We start from the raw sequence: 18912 nt of genomic DNA, 5'->3' as shown, positions 1-18912 counted from the left end.
AACAGTTTGCAAATTATTTTGTACAAACCGTCACACTCAGCATTTCAAATGGTCCTTTAATTAGGCCACGGCAAACTCAAATTATGCAGGCGTAATTTCATGAATTTTGCGTTATAAGTGTCACGCAAAATTTCCGAAAGGATGCCAGTATGCCATGTTGCATAAATATGCAACTGTTTGTGGTATAATTATAGCACGGGACGCAGACGACCAGAACTATATTTAGAATAAAAATGTATCGTTTGGTCAAAAGCTGTTACTAAATCGCATTGTCACTATGCCGCATTCTGTGGCAAAATATAGCACTAAATGTCAGATTAACATTTGACAAAAATAAGTGTACATTATTATATTTTCCCAAAATGTCACGTACTCCCAGCATTTTAAACGTCCCACTGTTACAGTCTCCCCAATCTCAACCTCCCACTTGTCCACTGTCCAGTGAAAATGTGCAAGTGATGGTCCGTACACATATCCCTTCTTGCTGTTCTCTCAAGTTCTAAAATGGAGATATATTTCCTGATTTATACAATGCAGTCAGTTGAGGGATAAGGCGAGGACGGAAGACAAAGTCAGCAGTAGCCAGCCTCGTTCTCCCTCTTCCAATGTTATTAATACATTCTGTTAGCAGGGTCTATTTATAGACCAAATGATAGAGAAATCCCTGCATAAGGGAATTCATGAAAACCTTTGATGCTGCTTTGGGCTCATCAGAGCCTGTCAGATTGCTGCAGACAGGCACTGAAAGGAAAGATTACTCGTTTCTTGATGCACATCAATTTTAAGGAGACTAAAAATACACAGGGCGCGGTCACGCCAAAGACGCACAATTAAAAAAAAAAGCCTGTTACGTCGATCACTGGGGAGAACCCCTCGGAGCTCAGGAAAATTGAAAAAAAAAAAAAAGCTCAAGCGGAATATTCCATGGAAATGCTTCGCATTGTCTAAGCACAACTTAATATTCGGCTGAAATGCTCTTTTTTGCTGTAGAAGGTGTAGGATTTTGCCTTCCGCACATGCATAGAGAGGGGTACGATTGCATCATTTAAATGAATGTCATGTTTTCTGATCAATTCAGGCCTTGGCAGTAGGATTCCCATAAAATGAGAGACCAGCATTGAGCGCATTCAAATTATTATTTTTTTTAAAGGAGAAAATGTATATGTCTGTATATTCTGCAAGCAGGAATAGATGTCACTGTCTGTTTGGTCAAGGTGCCAACACGCCCTTCTAATAATGATGTAGAGTGGTATGGAAAGCTTGTTGATTGTTTGTTCTCAGTGACCTAAAACCCGTGTTTTATATATTTTTTTATGCATAGGGACTCACTGTCATTAATGTCTTTTCTCTATAAGTACATTCACCTATCTATGTTGGAACAAAAAAAGACCTACTTTTCACCCTTTCTGTATATTATTTCTGCAGGAAAAGAGAAGGGCAGATGTGTGGCGTCAGAGTTCTTCCATGGCCCGGACACAGATATTGTGACAGAGAACACGGCCAATATCCTCAGTGAGTTGGAAAAGTATTGGTTTCATTTGTAATTATTATTCTAGGGACAATGGTTCAGTCTGTGATACACATTATTACTGACACTGATAGAATTGATTGCATATTCCACTTCTCTCCATAAAACAAATCCAATTTTTATAAAACTCCATTAACATAAACATTCAAAAATTTGGATGAGACTTGCCTTTTTTTAACTTTATTGGAAACTAGGCTTTTGCTCTTGCAATTGATCCATCGTCTTAAAGTAGTTTTTGTAAATGATTGATTGATAAAGTTTGGTAATGTAGGAGAATTTGTGGGTTAGTGGCTATTCAGTGGACTTTGGAGGTGGAGGCCCTGGGCTTCAAGCAAAGAACGGTTTCTTACTGGTAAAAAGATTGATTCTGGGCAAATCACTTACCCTCCCAAGGGCCAAAATTGTAAATGTGTGTGATATTTAATACGATGTGACTATGTGAAATGTAATGCCAGGGTATGATTCAAATTACTAAAATCGCCAATTGATGTTTGCGATCTAGCAGAGTCTCCAAGTATCTTCCATCAATGTATGTAATGTGTATCATGTTGTATGTAATTGTGCACATTAACCAAATATCCATGAAAAACAAAAGATGCATCCAACTGTTCATCCAAAAAACACATTCCTTTATGAATTGCAACCATGCTTTGACAATATGCACCCAAGTTCCAGATTATCATACCAACGGTGAACAGGACCACAGATAGAATGCGCTGGTCAACTTTAATCATTCATATCACTATTTTTGCTTGAATAATTAAACAAATTTAGAGTCTCCCCTCCACCCTGAAAAAGCCAAAATTAAATTGCTGCGCTTTGGAGAAGCCGCCTTAGACAAAGCGCTGGTGGTTCATAAATCAGGACGCACCGCAGGGAAGAGATGAGGGAAGTAAGGAGTCATCCAAGGGATGCCATTCTATGCAAATTGATCATCTCTATCTGAAATTAGGCGTGCAGCTGTCGGAAACTGACTGTTGCCAGGACATTTTCACCATCTGAATAGCACACCCTTGTGGTGCACTTAGGATCGTTATAATATATCCAGTTGAACATTTTGTTTACTGTGCCTCCTTCAAAGGATCCCGGGTAAAGGTACTAAAACCTCTTGATTAAAAGCTTGTACAGTGGCAGAATGTCAAATAGAGCGCCACATAGGAACGGTTTTAAAAAAGTTGTTGTAGTTCTTTAATTAGTGGAAAAAGTTGAAGTATTCAAAAACACCAATTGATTCAAATGTTTAATCAGCCATTTTAAATCATCCACACTAAATTGTTCATATAAGATTTCACAATATGGGCAGAGGTCAGTAGCAATGTAAATATGCTTTGTCCATGTTTTTATGAAAGCGGTCTCAGGGCATGTGCTGTACATCCAGTGAGACCGAATTAACTAATTATTGAACCACAACTCCCTTTTTCAGATAGTTTCTCTGTGGTAGCCTGTTGACGTTGTGCCACGGTATGAACTTCTTTTAGTCATAAAATTGACCTAGTATCCACATTGCCACATTCTCTATTGAGCTGATGGATTCTGGGAGCGGACAAACGTTGGGGATTTCGGAGGAGCTGGAACAAGCTACTTCACTTTGGCTGACCTAGACTCTCACCCAAGGTTGGTAGCTTTGGGGGTGAACACAGTAGTCAGGACGCATACATATTGTGGCCACACAAGACCTACTTTCAATCTTTTGGAGAATTTGAAACACTGGGATACACAAGGCACATTCCTTGTTTGAAAGGGCCTGACTCGCATGGCAGGGTCAGAATTTCAGTCCTTCTTCTCTCCTGCTGTTAGGTCTGGCCTTTCCTAACATATGAAAGAATTCTCGAAAGTACAGAAAGTTAAAATCCAATCATGTGTCTGTGGAGAGTATTACAGAAATTGAAAAACTGTAGACCTTTAAGCTTGTTACAAGACGTATGGCAGTGTTGTAGTGAAAGAGTCTGGGTTTAAGAGATATATTTACATTAGGTACTAAATGTAGGACCTCCTACTCCCGTAAGGTACAGCCAATTGACCTGAGCCCCATATATCTGTTCTACTTTTATAGAAGCATGCAGGACATTACTCTGGACATACACAAGAACATTTTGTTGGTTAGGTACAGTGGAAGGGTGGGGTTTGAGTAGTGGAAGACTTACAAGTAAGTGTATCTTTCCGTGTGCGTTGAAATGAGGAATAAGTCATTGGGTGCCTTTCAACAAAGATATACTTATTCTCCAGTGAATAAGTTCACATTGAAGTTGTTCAATGGCTAGTAAATGCTATGTTATGTTATGTTATACACATTTTTATAGCGCACAGCCGCCCCAGCAAAGGGGCGTCCCGGCGCTTTTGAACAGGCAAATGGACACATAACACCACACACACTACAGGAACAGAGCAGGAAAGAGAGAAAGACTAGCAAACATTAGGGAACAGATAAGTTTTGATGGCACTCCTAAATGCAAGCAGATCGTCAAGTGCACGGATGTGGGAGGGAAGAGAGTTCCAGAGTTTGGCAGCCTTAACCCGGAAGGATCGACCTCCAGCCCTACACAACTTGAACCGAGGCACTACCACTAGGTTCTGACAAGCAGATCTCAGGGGACGAGAAGGAGCGTAGGGAGTGAGTAAATTCCCAAGAATCTGGGGAGAGGACAGCTTGAGGATCTTAAAGGAAAGACAAATATTGGTTTGTTCATTGTTGGAAAGGCAAGTGCAATCTGAATAGGCCTGGCAGTTCTCATCTGCCATCAAATTGTATTGCTTAAGTATCTCCATGATATTATGCGTTATTTTGTGCATAATTTTCCCACACTAGTTACAATGTTTCTGAAATTTACAATAGTCCCACTCTTTTGAGGTTTGTGTAAGTAGATTTCTCTGTGGAAATTGGACCAACAAACTATTACATTTTTGTTTTAAGAAAAGCTTTACATTCCACAGTACAACTAGAGGAAGTGTGCATTTGAACCTTTGATATTCTACCAACCTTACTACAAGAATGAGAAGTGTAAGTGACTGGTGAGAGCATCTGGGCGGATTGTGTGCCGTATGTCAGGCAGTTTGCTCCCTCCCCCACTTTTTGATTGGCTCCACGTTGAGTGATTGGGCTGATGAGCTTATTGGGATTCACCTGCTCTCTGGGAGAGGTAAAACACCTGAGAGCAGCATTTCCAGCATGCCCAAATGCAGATCTTACTCCCTACTGAATAAGGACAAATAACCTGAAACACATGTCTAGAGAAACACATCACTGGCTGCACCAACAATGGGTACACTGCAAAGACTTTCAAATAAAGTGAGTGTCCTCCTGCACCGTATTTACCAGAGTGCTTCTGGGCGTGTTGCGTGCTGGTATGTTAGGCTGTGGGCTCCCTCCCACCTTTTTTCATGCTCTGTAGTCGGTCTGTTTCCTCATTTTCCTTGTTTTCTTTTTCTCCTTTGTTGCAGAGACGATCCGCAGTGCTACGCCTTTCCCCATGGTCAGCCTCTTCCTTGTATTCACAGCCTTTGTCATCAGCAACATTGGGCACATCCGACCTCAAAGGACCATCCTCGCTTTTGTGTCTGGAATTTTCTTCATCCTTTCTGGTGAGCTTGAGAAGTCAATGATGCGGATGGGTTGAAATTTATTTATATTTGAGCTGACACGCTTAGCAGAGGGATGGGGTAGTTTTTGGTTCATTAAAAGATGCATTTAAACTAAAACCCAGGATTTAATGGAATTTTCATGAATTTCTAAAATTCTTAGAGTAAAGACAGGAAGGTGTTTTCCTATCACTAACACCCTATCAACCCTATCTTATTTATATTTACATTAATTACTCTATGAGGAATAGGAAAAGTCACCAATGTATCAATGTGCAGGGGATGGTATTGTCATTCCCTGACTATAACAAGGGCCTCGCTTAGTCCAGAACCAGAGATTATCAGTAAAGAATTGAAATTGTAATAATTAAGCAGTTATTTGAACAAACTGCAAGCCAGTGAATATCATGCTGTTGTGAAATGAACATTTCCTATGATTCAGGTCAACGTTGGAATTAGAACACATTTACTCCAGGAACCCATAATTTGGGAGTCAAGGTGTGGCAGGGGAAAAGGGGTGGAGTCACGAGGAGCGAAGCTGACAGTCAACTTGTACATTTATTTAAATTTATAAAATCTGCTGCAAAGAAATTAGCAACAAAGATAAAAGTGACAAGTCTGTTCTAGCTTACTTACTTGGTTACAAAGAGACAGCATTTAAGCTATCTTACTGAAATAAGACACTGCTGCAAAGATCTTTGTGTGCCCGGCAATTTTGTGGGTATTATAATATTAGTAAGGTAAGTCAGGTTGGTAATGTATGGCACAGATGTGGGCACAGTCTGTGAGCTTGGTTAGCTTTCTACACTTCTTCAGTAGGTGCCCCTTGTGTGATCACGTTTCCTTCGGTAAATGTGATGTTACCCTTGTGAACTTCCACAGGCACTGTGACCACAAGGTTACAGGGAGAGAAAGAAGAAAACACAACAATGATGAGCAAGAGTCTGCAGATTACATTCCTGTTTTTAAACGCTTAAGCTTCAGTATTTTATTAGATCCTTCAACTTTCTTACATTATAGGCCTCCAGCTTCATGCCCTGCCACTTCTCTGGGGCATCCTTTGCACCTTCACTGCACATCCATCTTCATCTGCAGTTCAGAGGGTGGACCTAAGGGACCACACTGGGCCCTCCCCGGCAGCTTTTGAATTCTCCAGATCCAACAGCAGTCCTTCAAATCCTTCTTGGGGTGCTGAGCCTAATAACTGTGCAGCCTGGAAAAATGGGGGAGACAAGAATTGATTTCAGGTAGTCGAGTTTGGTAATAGGTGGTAAAATACCTACAATGTGGCTTCTGTGTAAACGCCCACTGCCAGTTTTATATAACATAAGCATTAATCTTTCCTTAGCTGTACTAAAGAGTAACCCTGGACGTAGTACTACACTACGGTCGCGGAGCGTGCATAGTTTGTGCTACTACGCACTACGTGAATTGCACGTAGCACAGTGCAAAAACGCGTAGCATAGCGGGCATTTTTTGCTTGCTCGCAGTCCTCAATGTCAAGTTGGCGACTGCGAGCGAGCATAATCAACATCTCTGCGAGACTTTTTCCTCGTTCGCGATCAGCAACATCAAGTTGCCGATCGCGAGTGTGGAAAATAAACCTCCGGCGAGATTCTCAACGTGAGAAGGCCAGGTTTCTCATTGCGAGTGGTCACGTATGCTCATGACCGCGCACGATGAGAAACTACCAGTCCGCGTTGAGAAAGCTGATGCTCGAGTACAAATCTACTTGAGTGACAGAAAACAACCGCTTGTACTGTGCAAGATGCCGTTTGCAATGATTGCAGAGTGCCGACAAGCATCGAGCACTGTGCAATCAGTAGGAACAGCATTTCCCTACTGCATTACGCAGTTCACGTAGCTACGCGTAGCGTGCGTAGTGCGAAGTGCACTTTGTGTAGCTACGCATAGCGCTACTGCGCAAACTATGCCCAGGGTTACTAAAGCGTAGTGTTTTGTTTATTTGGGTGTTTCTATGGCATCTTTCAGCTGCTTCAGAGCTTAGAGACATTGCAGGCATGCAGAAATACCAAAGAGAGTGATTTACAGGCACAGTGGATGTGAAGTGAGCCTCCAACAAGCCATTGTGTGTGTTTGTGAAAACATATAGGCACATAGCTGTCAAATTTCCCAGGCCCGTGCGTGATAAGCTGCTTCAGGTCCCTTGCACCAAAGCTTTAACATTACCGATTAGCATACTTAGGAACTGTGTGAAAACAAACTGCATTTTCATGAAAGCTAAAGACGTGGTTTAGTTAAGCAAATGTTGGGTTTTTTTTGCAGGAGAATTATTCTTCAAAAAATTGATTTTGTGTGGTTTTCTGCTGCAAAGCATACTTGTTTGTGTCGTTTTTACCTGAATCTTTGTTTAAAAGTTTGACAATTGTATGAAATTGATCACGATGTCAATGTTTTAAAAAATGTACGAAGTGGGGGAAACCTAACGTAAAACTTTGTGAGCTAATTCTATGATGACTTTCCAACACACGAGCCAGAGTAAATCACAGGGATGTAGTGGGGGTAAAAGAATAGGGTTGTGTCTAGGAAGTTGAAATCCTCAGTTGGACCAAGCTGATCCCTCACCACTGTAACAAACACACGCAAACTTAGGCAACTGCTGTGCCAGGTTTTATCCAGCCACCCTGTCTTTCAGCTCGGACAAATGCATTTATATAGTGTTATCGTTATTATGTAATTGTGGCACATTCTCAATCTGAAAGCCATTCCATTCCACCTGGGCAGCCCAACAGTTGTTTCTGTAGTGTCGTCTTAAGGTTTTTGAGGGCCGTGGCAAGATATATTTTGAGGTCCCAGTTCGTAATTGTTGTACCCATCCAATGCTAATTGAAGCCTGTATGATGCCAAACAAACTTTCAGAATCAAGGTTCACACAAAAACAATTGAAACAGCTCGGTCCATGGCTCCCAAAAATCCTGAAAATGCCACCTGGCAAAGAGGCACAAACTCATAGGAAGAGGTGGGCAGAGAGGTTGAGATAAGGAAATAGACAGAAGTGAGTTAGATTTGGAGAAAGTTTTCTTTCTAGGGGGCTATGCTGCAAAAACGGCCCTGTAACAAAAACGGCCCCAGGGGGCCCAAAACCGGCCCCCACCCGTGCGGCGCACCGGGGGATTGCCCAGTGCCCTCTATGGCCAGTCCGGCCCTGCTCAGGGGGCGGTGGGGGCAGGAAGGTGGGTACCCTGTGCGATTTACCACTTTGTCCATGTCTTAAAATATCCCTGTAAATACTTCATTCTAAAGGGGTTGGTGTAGATTAGTTTGAATTAAAATCGTATTCTGTGAGATCTTTGAAGGCCAGGCGGGTGTCTTGAAGGACTTATCCATTTTCCTCTTTGCTGGGTGACTGACAGTCTATTCTTCTTTCAAGCACCAGAATCTCAGTAGATAGTTATGATATGACGCTTTGTGCATGAGAATGTGGTATATACACTGACTTTACCCGAATGGTTCTGATGTGTATGTTGGCTTGCTGCGTGTCGGCCCCAAGGTAAGTTTAATTTATTATTATTATTTTTGTAGATTTAACGCCTCCCCATGCGCGACCTCCCCTGCGACCACCCCCCGGATGACCCTCGTGCCCGCTCCCCCCCACCCCACCACCTGTGAGCGATGCCGGCCTCGACTGGGGATACAAAGGAGATTCAAAGCTCTACTTGTCAGTGTTCACTCACTTTAAAATATTTATGTAGTGACAGTGTTTGGAGGGCTAATAAATGTTTGGGGCAACACCACCTTTGTTCTTATAGTTGTTCTAAAATTACAGTACCTTGAATAAATCCAGTGATTGCTGCACACATTGGTAGAGCCACACATTCCACACACATGTCCCCATGTTACGTCAGTCTTCAATGCAGTATAATCCTATGGTTATCTCCCTTCACAAGGCTGTCAGCCTGATGTTACTTATTCGTTATAGCTTTCTTTCCCAACAGATGTAAGTATTCTCTTGACGGTTTTTAGGAAAAAAGACATTATGGGCCTGATGCACATTTAGCAATTTTTTGAGATTTGCACTTTCAGTCTAAATATGTCACAATGCTGCTGTTTTAGTGAACCACAAAATAATCACAATTGTAGCGATTTTGCAAGTACTTATATGCATTAAATCCCAGGTCGTTGTGGCTTCGGGCTGCACAAATGCAGGGTTGGTGATTCACAAAGGATAGATAAGGCAATACCTTCGGAGTACCAACTAATTTTGGCTCCTAATAATAGCATAATGTTTAAAGAATGCCTAGTTCTGGAGAGCACGCTATACATTTTTGCTAGGGTATCATAGTTTCTACATCTTTTAATGATTATGCAATAATATTTTATGCCCCTCTTAAAAAAAAATATCGTTCATTTCGTTCTTGCCCTGAGCAAATCACAACTACCAATACATCGGCCACATCACACATAGCTAAAATGAAGCATTTTGATTGTTCAATCTATTGCTACAGCTAATTCGTGCGTTCTAGCCGGACCGGCCTATGGACATTATAGTAAGTGCTGGTTGCAGGTTCTAATCTTGGGGCTTTTACAGTGCAGTCATTTATGATCCTACTGAAGTCCCATATCGTGTATGTCAGTATCACTGAGCTTTTTCCAATGGGCCCCATATTACAGACTCGCTAAGGCGAGTGCACTAACTGCTGCAAGTGTTTAAATAACGTTTAGTCTATGGGGTGTCGCCCTTAACTTGCAGTTTGGCAAAGTATCTGATGACAGGAAGTCTCATAAGTACTTCTTTTAATAGTGCCAAAATGTCAAATAGAATTGTCAGTTTGTTTTGAAGTTATCAAACAAAAGAAGAAACAATTGTGTTGGATAGAATGTCAGGAGCGTCTGGTGTCAGGGAAAATTGGTGGGGCAGGGGGAGGGGATGACGACAATAACTACACATGGAAAAAAAAGAACATACCAGGCACCCTCTGCATTGCTGCTATTCTGCTCCTCTGGCTCCACTGCAGGCCAGGCTGAACCTCCCAGACACCCCTACAGCCAATCCAGGCGTTGCTCTCATGCTGCTGCCAGCATGAGAGAAGTGCCAGGATTGAACTGAGCGCCCTGTATTTGTGCTCACAAGGGGACTGGGAGCCTGAGCCTGCTGTCTCATACCGGGCAACGCAGCTCGGTTTGGAGACATCTCAGTGCACATGCCAGTTTGGCCATCCTTAGATGGCTGGTCAAACCCACATGCGCACTTAGCAGCAATGCTCACCGCTCCTCCTATGCCCATCATCACGATGTCCCCGCCCCGTGGGCTTGGCCCTTTGAAGAAAAATAAAATGATAATAAACCTGTGTTACTTATAATTTTATTTTACGTAATGACGCTGTAGAAAGCTGCCTATCTCAACCTATTTGTCAAACACTTGGAAATTCAGATTGCAGTGGTGTAGCAAGGGGGGGGGGGAGGCGGTCATGAGTTTTGGGGACAGCGGTCTCCCCCTGCTCTTACCTGCAGCCATCATGGTGCGACAAAGGCCGTAATCGTCAGCATCCCCGCACTTACATTCGGCCGCCACGGTGGCAAAAGTAGGGGCCACCATGGGTGTCATATTTCTAGCTACGCCACTGTCAGCCGTTTGCAAACTCTTTGTTTCTAGCGTCATGTTAATGGTAACCACTGCTTAGATGAGTTAGCCCATTACTATGTGCTGTCGCTGTAGTGTTGTTTTGTGCATATTAATATTTCCCTTTTAATGTTTCCTTTCAAATGTAGTAACTTAGTTGCACACAAGAGCCCTATCTGAGTTCTCCCATTCTTGGTTTACTAAGTCATACATGTGCTGTAGGGATATCAGAAATCTTGTGCTTTTTAACCCTTTCTGTTATTTAGTCCTACAACATACGATCAGTCTGTAAATTGATACACCAGGGTCATACATTTATCTGTAGACCCCACAAAGTCTTAAGTTACCACAAATGCAGACATTATAGGCAGAGTTTATAATACCCTAAATCCACAGTCAGTTAAAAGACCTACAGTCATCAACCTCAAACTTATGTTTAATATTATATAAATACACGTGTGGGATCCTCCAACTTCTGCCTGGACCTTACAATACCAATCTCCCATCTACCAATTAATAAATTTCCTCTCCAAGTCTAAGGTTTTATCAATAGGATTCTCCTTTTGACGCCTTATAAAATGATGCACCTACCGAGTCTGGGACAGAGCACACTTCCCCAATGGGCTGAATTGCTCGCTGTGTGCATCCCTACTCACACATTAACCAAGAGGTAGCCATTACCCAATGCCAAGTATCTGACACAGTCACTGCATAAAGAAACCAATGGTCACATTGCAGTAGACTCTGCACTTTCAACTGTAGACATATATACTTTCCACATCCCAGGAATTACCACTCTGATGACTCAATCCAGTTTACATCAGTCTGAGCCCATGGTCCTTGTGGTCTCCCCCCTCAGTTATACATTTTCACTCAGATCCATGACCATCATTTCCACTCTCAGACTTTTTCTTGAAATTATGCTGTGATAAAAACAGGACCTCCCGACCTAACTTATCTCAAATCCTTGTCTGTGCCTGGCCCTCAAACCCTCACTTCTCTCCTCATCAGGGAGCAGGCCCTCGAACCAGATCACACATCTGGTCTATAGCTACCCTTTACAGCCTCAATGTTGCCCTGCACAGAATGGACAGAGTTGTAAGCACACACAGATATATTCTCTTTGCCCTGTATAAACCTAAGTCCTAAAACTATCCGCCCAAGCTATCGCTTCCCCCACATCGCTGTCATTCTCAGTTCCCCTTGGGGTTGCAATTCCTACCCTCTGCTTACTTTCCCTCTCTCTCCTCCAAAGCTACCTAATGTAAGATTCTCTTTGCCTTCCTGCAGCCACTCATGGAGAACAATCTTCCCTACAGGGATATCTCTCTTTCTCCTTCCCTTACTGAGCAGATTTGGTTCTGACCACCACCCATATAATTTCTCATCACTCTAAATCATAATCGTATTTATTCCCTTTACATTGTTTAAGGACAATAGAGGAGGGCAGAAAGAGCAACCATAAGCTAACCCTCCTGAACAAAATTGATGCTCGAAGCTAACTAGTTAATTATACCCTCCATTACGAACAATCTTATTAGGCAATGTTATTATTGCACGATTCTCGTGTTCGCCTTTACTTCCAGGTAATTGGGAATTCCGACATCCTACGCATAAATGTATGTTGATACACTTATCACTAGTTGCTTAATTGAGCTGGTTAATAAAAAAAAACGAATTCCTCATAGTAAAGATAACAGCACATTACAAGTAAACTGCAACTCAACAAATTCCCAGTTAAGCAATATCTCACTTTTAAAAAGCAGCAGCTTCAACCAGGGGGATACAATGTCAGCCCCCCTTAAACGGATGTACCTAAGGCGACAATAAAAAATGCTCACTTTCACAATTGTTTTTGAAACGTTTTTGTTAGTTCTAAAAGAAAATCATCCCAGGGCCATTCTACAATTTATCAAGGTAACTCATTTAATAATAACTGAACTGCAGAATTACGTCTTAGGTAAAGAGCAAGTTAATAAAGATATTGGGTGGACATGACATATCTCACCTTCTAGTTCCAAGCAATGCCTGCGTTATTATTGTGCTTCTGGGAAGGAGATCTTATTTTGCTACAACTCTCCAACCCTACTCAGTCATACAATCACTCACTACACATGTTCTCCCTGTGTAAATTCAGTCTCGCCTGTCCTGTAATCTGGCTCACTGTCCTAACGGATAGCAGTATTGTGCCAGCTACCGACGTATCTTGGTGCTCAAAGGTTATAGCTGCCCAGGAGTCACAGGGGCACCACTGTTGATGCCTCTCACACATCTCTTTATCCAGCCATCAACGTAGCGCTCTCTGCTTTATCAACAGACTGTTCAGCACTTCCTAAACATGTGTGGAGAAGTGTGGCTCAATGATTAGAGCGGCAGACCCTGATGCAGAGGTCTAGCCTGGGACCAGGGTTCAATTCCCCACCTTGGCGGGTCTTGGGCTTAAAAATTCCACGGACCTGATAATTCTCACCTCGGTGCCTATTCCAATCATGGAGTCCCACTATGCAACTCTGGGCAATAGCTGGCTTAATCTCCACAACGGCCCCCACAACACTAAGGACGCCTGGCCTCCACCTTGGGGGTGCCCAGGAGTGGACACCTCACAGCGAAAGCCAGGATGGGTTCCACAGTGGTATTTGTACAAGCGCCTTGAGACCCTTGCGGGTGAGTAGTGTGCTATACAAGTATCAATTTACATTCACAACATCTGAACCCTTCACTCTGTAATCTGCAGAGTTAAAGCCATCTTGCCCTCACAGCAACACATTTGCTCATTAATTATGTTTCCCCAGTTATAATCCATATTTATTCTCTCCAGCTTCATACTGAGGGCAGATTAGCACAGCTCCAAGTGTTAGTTTCCTGCCAGACCTTTCTCTCCTGGAGCGTCCTTACACCTACCTGAACTTGCTGGCTGGTTTAGGGTAATTAAGAAGCACTGTCCATTCACTGGTCCAGCTTCCAGAGTACCTACACGAAAGAAGTGCGCTGGGGAAGAAATCCAACTAAACCCTTGCCCTGAGGTTGTCTCTGTGGCGACCTGACAAGTAGGGAGTGAGGACAGGACACTAGGACCCTGCGGGTCATGAGGGAGGTGACCAGGTCACCGGACACCACATCCGGTCAGGGGACAGGAAGAGGGCAGATCGGACTAGGGCGACCACGGGGACGGACGTATGTACAGCCAGCTGCATCTACAAAGCCAATAAAGATATGTGATTGCACCAACCTGTGTCCTGTGGGTCATTGTCCTGTGTGGTGCCCACGGCGAGGACAAGACAACTGGCGACGAGGGCGAACTCGACGTGTGCCCATTCGTGACTTGAACTCAGGAGCCCACCCTGGATCGCGTTGTGAAGAAAGAAGAGAGAAGTGCCTTGAAGAATTCCATCGACGCGGGAGCCCACCCCGACTGATGCGGAGAAGAAGACTGCTGACTCCGGTAAGCGCTGTATAGAAAGCGCGAAGTGAAAGGAAATTGGCGCAAGCTCTCGCGAGAGTCTCGGCGGCCATTTTCAAGTCAGGCGCGAGAACCAATCACCGCGAAGGAAAAGACGGCGGCCATTTTGGAGTCAGGCATCGCGTTGATTGGACGCGAAGTCTCGCGAGAACACCGGCGGCCATCTTAAGAGCAGGCGCAGGAGCCAATCAAATTGAAGGAAACGGCGGCGGCCATTTTAAAGAGTCAGGCACAGCGCAAACAACGAAGAAATAGAGGAAACAAAGGTGGAAAGTAGGCAAATAAAGAATAAAGAGGCACCGCAAGAAAGATAATAAAGGCAAGAATACAAAGCAAGGAAAAAGAAGGCAGAAATAAGTGCTAGAATACCATACATATGTGAAAAAGGAAAAGATAAGAAAAGAAAGAGACATAAAGAAATAAAACAAAGAGACAAAGAAATAACACAAGGAAAAGGACCAAGAAAGCCCAGAAGAGGCCAAATACAGCAAAGCAAAGAAAGAGATCACAGAGAGAAAAGGCAGAAAAGACAAGGAAAATAAAGAAAGGACTGAAATAAAATAAAGAACAAAAAAAAAAGGGAAATAAAAGAAAGAGTGCAGATAAAAGGAAGAAGGAAAGAATGGCAGATCCAAAGCCCAGCGCGCAATACAGGACACCACTACCTTTCAACTTGTCGGAGCCACAAACAGGAATAAGGTGGGAGAAATGGATCAGACGGTTTGAAAGATATGTAGATGATACAGATGTAGCAGAGGGAAAGAAACGAGGATTACTGTTGAACCTAGCAGGGGATGACGTTGAAGAACTCCTGGTGACACTGCCTACCGAGGAAACAAAAACATATGATCAACTAAAGAAATGTCTAACAGCCAAATTCGACCCACAGCGCAACATTGACTTCGAACGATATACTTTTACCATTGCATGTCAACAAGTCGGCGAAACACTAGACAACTTCGCAACAAGGCTGAGAAAGTTGGTAACACATTGTGAGTTTGACAAATTTGATAACGAGCAAGCAATCAGACTACGGATCATAGAAGGCTGTCGTGACACCGGATTCAGAGCAAGAATACTAAAGGAACCGACCTCATTGGAGAACATCCCTAGCGAGAGCAGAGGCGAGAGCAACAGAACATGCCAAAGAAATGGAAAGAGGGAAAAGTGTTGAAATCGAAAACGCACACTTTACGACAAACAGATATCGCACAGACCGATGGAAGAATGACTGGAGGGAACAAAAAGAGAGGAGACGACCTGAAGGAACATGCTACAAGTGTGGAATGGAATTTCCACACAGAGGTCCATGCCCAGCATTTGGCCAGACATGCAGAAGATGTGGTGGAAGAAATCACTACGCCAGTATGTGCAAAGGCGCAAAATTCAGAGGCGACGACAAGGGGAGAACAAGAAGACAACAGGAATCGACAACAAGACATGTCAGGTATATCGACAATGAAAGGAGAAGTTCATCACGAGGGTCAGGCGAAGAAGAGGAAGAAGTGAAAGTGGAAAGATTATACCACATGTCGGAGGTGCACATCGAGCGGAGCGAGGAAGAAAAAGCAGGAGAGACAACACAGCCAACAGACAGAAGCACCAGAGGAAAGACGGACCAGGCCAAGATAAGAGTAGGAGCGCATGAAGCAGATTTTATACTGGACAGTGGTGCAACATGCAATGTCATGTGTATATCGGAATACGAGAGAATGGAAGTAAAGCCGGCCCTGAGAGCGTCCCAGGCAAAGGTTTTTACCTGGGGAGCAAGGAAACAAATAATGAACTTGGGAAAATTCACAGAGGAACTGAGATACAAGGACACAATAAAAAGAGAGGACATTCATGTTCTACAAGGCGATGTCCCAGGGCCATGCCTGATGAGCAACAGCACAGCGAAAACGATGGGCCTTATAACGATGACATATAACAAAAACAATAGACCTGCTGAGAGCAAGCAAAGAGAAGACTCAGGGAACAAAGAAAGAGGAAGAGAACAAAAAAGAGTGATTGAAGAAACCAATACAACAAAGGGCGGCGGTAGAAAGAAAGGAACGCGAAGCAAAACAGAGGACCGAGAGCAACAACCAAGACGACGAGAGACTGGCAAAAAGGGAGCAGAAGGAGGACCACGGACGAACAGAAACAAGGCAAAAAGGAGAGAGCAACGACGAAGAGAAAGAGCGGCTGGCACTCTGAGAGCAGACGGAGGACAACCGAAAAGCAGAAACAAAGATGATGGCAGAAAACGACAATCAAAGAAGGAGAGCAAGGGGACAAAGAAACTACGTAGGAAAAAGTAGGAAGCAGAGACTGGGGAGAAGGGTCGACGAGACAGACAAAACGTCTCTCTCTCTCTCTCTCTCTCTCTCTCTCTCTCTCTCTCTCTCTCTCTCTCTTTTGTCACCACAACAACAAGCAAATGCAGTCAAGGGCTGAAGGGGCGGAAGTGGTCAGGAAAACAGCATCATGAATATTTGTTTACAACAAAGGGGGAGATGTGGCGACCTGACAAGTAGGGACTGAGGACAGGACACTAGGACCCTGCAGGTCATGAGGGAGGTGACCAGGTCACCGGACACCACATCCGGTCAGGGGACAGGAAGAGGGCAGATCGGACTAGGGCGACCACGGGGACGGACGTATGTACAGCCAGCTGCATCTACAAAGCCAATAAAGATATGTGATTGCACCAACCTGTGTCCTGTGGGTCATTGTCCTATGTGGTGCCCACGGCGAGGACACAACAGTCTCCATAAGAAGTGCAAAACTCAGACAGCCTAGTCCGTCCTCAACATTCACTCTTCGGAGACTGTGGTGCCGAAGCGCCTTGGGAAGCAGCTGGTGCCTGCTTTTGCATCAGTTGGGCATTGCGTATTACAGAAGGGACTGTCCAAGCTTGTGTAGCCTCTTCTGTTATACCAAGTGCTCAAGCACACATTCTGCTCTTGCACTATGTGAGCGGGGTGGCCGAATTAAAATAAGGAAAGTCCTTTGACCATGCACCTTTGCAATTTATGCTAATGTAGGCTCATGGGCAAAGAGGCACACGGTAGGCGCACTAACATAGAGCAAAGCAGGATGTGGCTCCCAGTTAGTGGGCCACTTGGAAGAATGTATGAAGTTTTCAGTGGACCCCACTACAGGTGGATGCAGGTTCAGACTTCAAGGGGTTCCCTTTCTGACTGCCAAGAGCAGGTTGCTCTACCACCGGTTGGTGACCAAGATGGGGGTTGAGAACAGTTGCTCATATTCCCTCCAGTGTAGAAGTTAACTCTCAATTTGTGTGTCCATTGGAGAGGTCCCTTCTTGTAATCTGAAGTGTGGTCCAGGTCTATGTTGGTATGCAACTGGGAATCTGTGGCAGTGTTCATAATATGGCACCTGTACTCTAACAAAAGTCTATTGTCATTGAAACAAAGGGTCGCGTATTATAGACTTCTGGAGGTTGAAAGGCTGAGTATGCCTCGCATATTGAGATCTATCCAATAGGTTCAAACACAGATCCCAGTAGCGATTGCTTGAGTCGACTGGGCTATCAAACACTGCATCATAAATGTTATTCACTGTAACCAATAAATACAATGAGATTAACTCAGTAGCCTGGCAAGAGTGGAAATTATTTATATTACTTCTTTTTAATATTTAGTTGGGCAGACTTGGCGTGTGAGCAGTGGAGCACTTACCAGGAACCAGAAACACGATTAAGTGAGGGGACATAATGTGGGTGCAGAAAAGGCAGTATTCAAGTATATCCAATAGTGAGATGCTCGTAGAGAAGCGCAAAGTCTTGCAGATAAGTTCTAAACAAGTATGCTTTCAGTTTATAGGTTGAAATACTTTATTGAGACATTCAAGTCCATTAAAGTGCGAAATGGAAGATACAAAGCAGTGTACAAGCGTAACAGTTTTTGAATATAAAATTTGCGCAAATAAACAACACATTGTGCAGAGCAATGAATGTGAATAAATCATAAAATAGAGTGAGTTTACAGCATAATATCATTCAGATTAACAAACTGAAGATACAAAGTGTTAGCATTTAGATTGTGACAAAAGCTAATAACAGGCTATACATATCCTTTAATTGCATATAGACACACACACACACACGCACACACACACACACACATATATATATATATATATATATATATATATATATATATACATCAGAGATTTGTCTGACAAATACAATTTGTATCTCCTAAAAATTGTCTCATCTTTTTGCAATATTTATCTTGGTGACAATTTACAAAGATTCAGAGCTTCTTGAGTACAAACTAATGGCCCAGCAGTGCCATTGATACATCTACATGCTTGAGATACAAGAATACCTAAAGTTCCAAGCTAAAGTGCTAAGGAAATTTTAAAAAGCCAAATGCATTAAACATTTGAACACTGATTGATCACTAAAAGTACTGTGCAAATTACATTTTAAACTGAATAACAGCAATTGGGACGATAGGTAGTGGTTATTGTGGATCCAAATCATTACCACGTGCCGACCCAGATTAACATATCTGTGATTGCCAAGGAAACCTCCCTTTTATCCCTGTTCATTATTTGAGCTTTTACTGTACGAGTGTAATTTCAGGTTTCTCCTGGATGATAGGAGGTTATTGTTAATCCTCAGGTCCTTAGGGACGTTGTTCCTGAGCCTTGAGGCCAGACAAGAGATGGTCTGGTTCAGTTGGGTACAAGTTAGGTCAATGAGCCCCTTTCTCCATACTGGGTGGGTGAAACAGAAGCATAAATGGGGTGAAG

The 18912-nt window shown here is 43.3% G+C and overlaps 1 protein-coding gene across 1 annotated transcript in view; it reads left to right on the top strand.

Annotated features, from left to right (window-relative positions):
* The window catches only part of CACNG7 (calcium voltage-gated channel auxiliary subunit gamma 7), a 52241-nt gene that overhangs the window by 10285 nt on the left and 23044 nt on the right, over positions 1–18912 (top strand). The window contains exons 2-3 of the mRNA XM_078650935.1: positions 1426–1512; positions 4967–5107. Coding sequence (XP_078507061.1) covers positions 1426–1512; positions 4967–5107 — 228 coding nt within the window. The remainder of the gene's footprint in view (positions 1–1425; positions 1513–4966; positions 5108–18912) is intronic.

Source organism: Lissotriton helveticus, chromosome 7 (assembly GCF_964261635.1).
Source record: "Lissotriton helveticus chromosome 7, aLisHel1.1, whole genome shotgun sequence".
NCBI lineage: Eukaryota > Metazoa > Chordata > Amphibia > Caudata > Salamandridae > Lissotriton > Lissotriton helveticus.
This window is presented reverse-complemented; position numbering and strand designations above follow the sequence as displayed.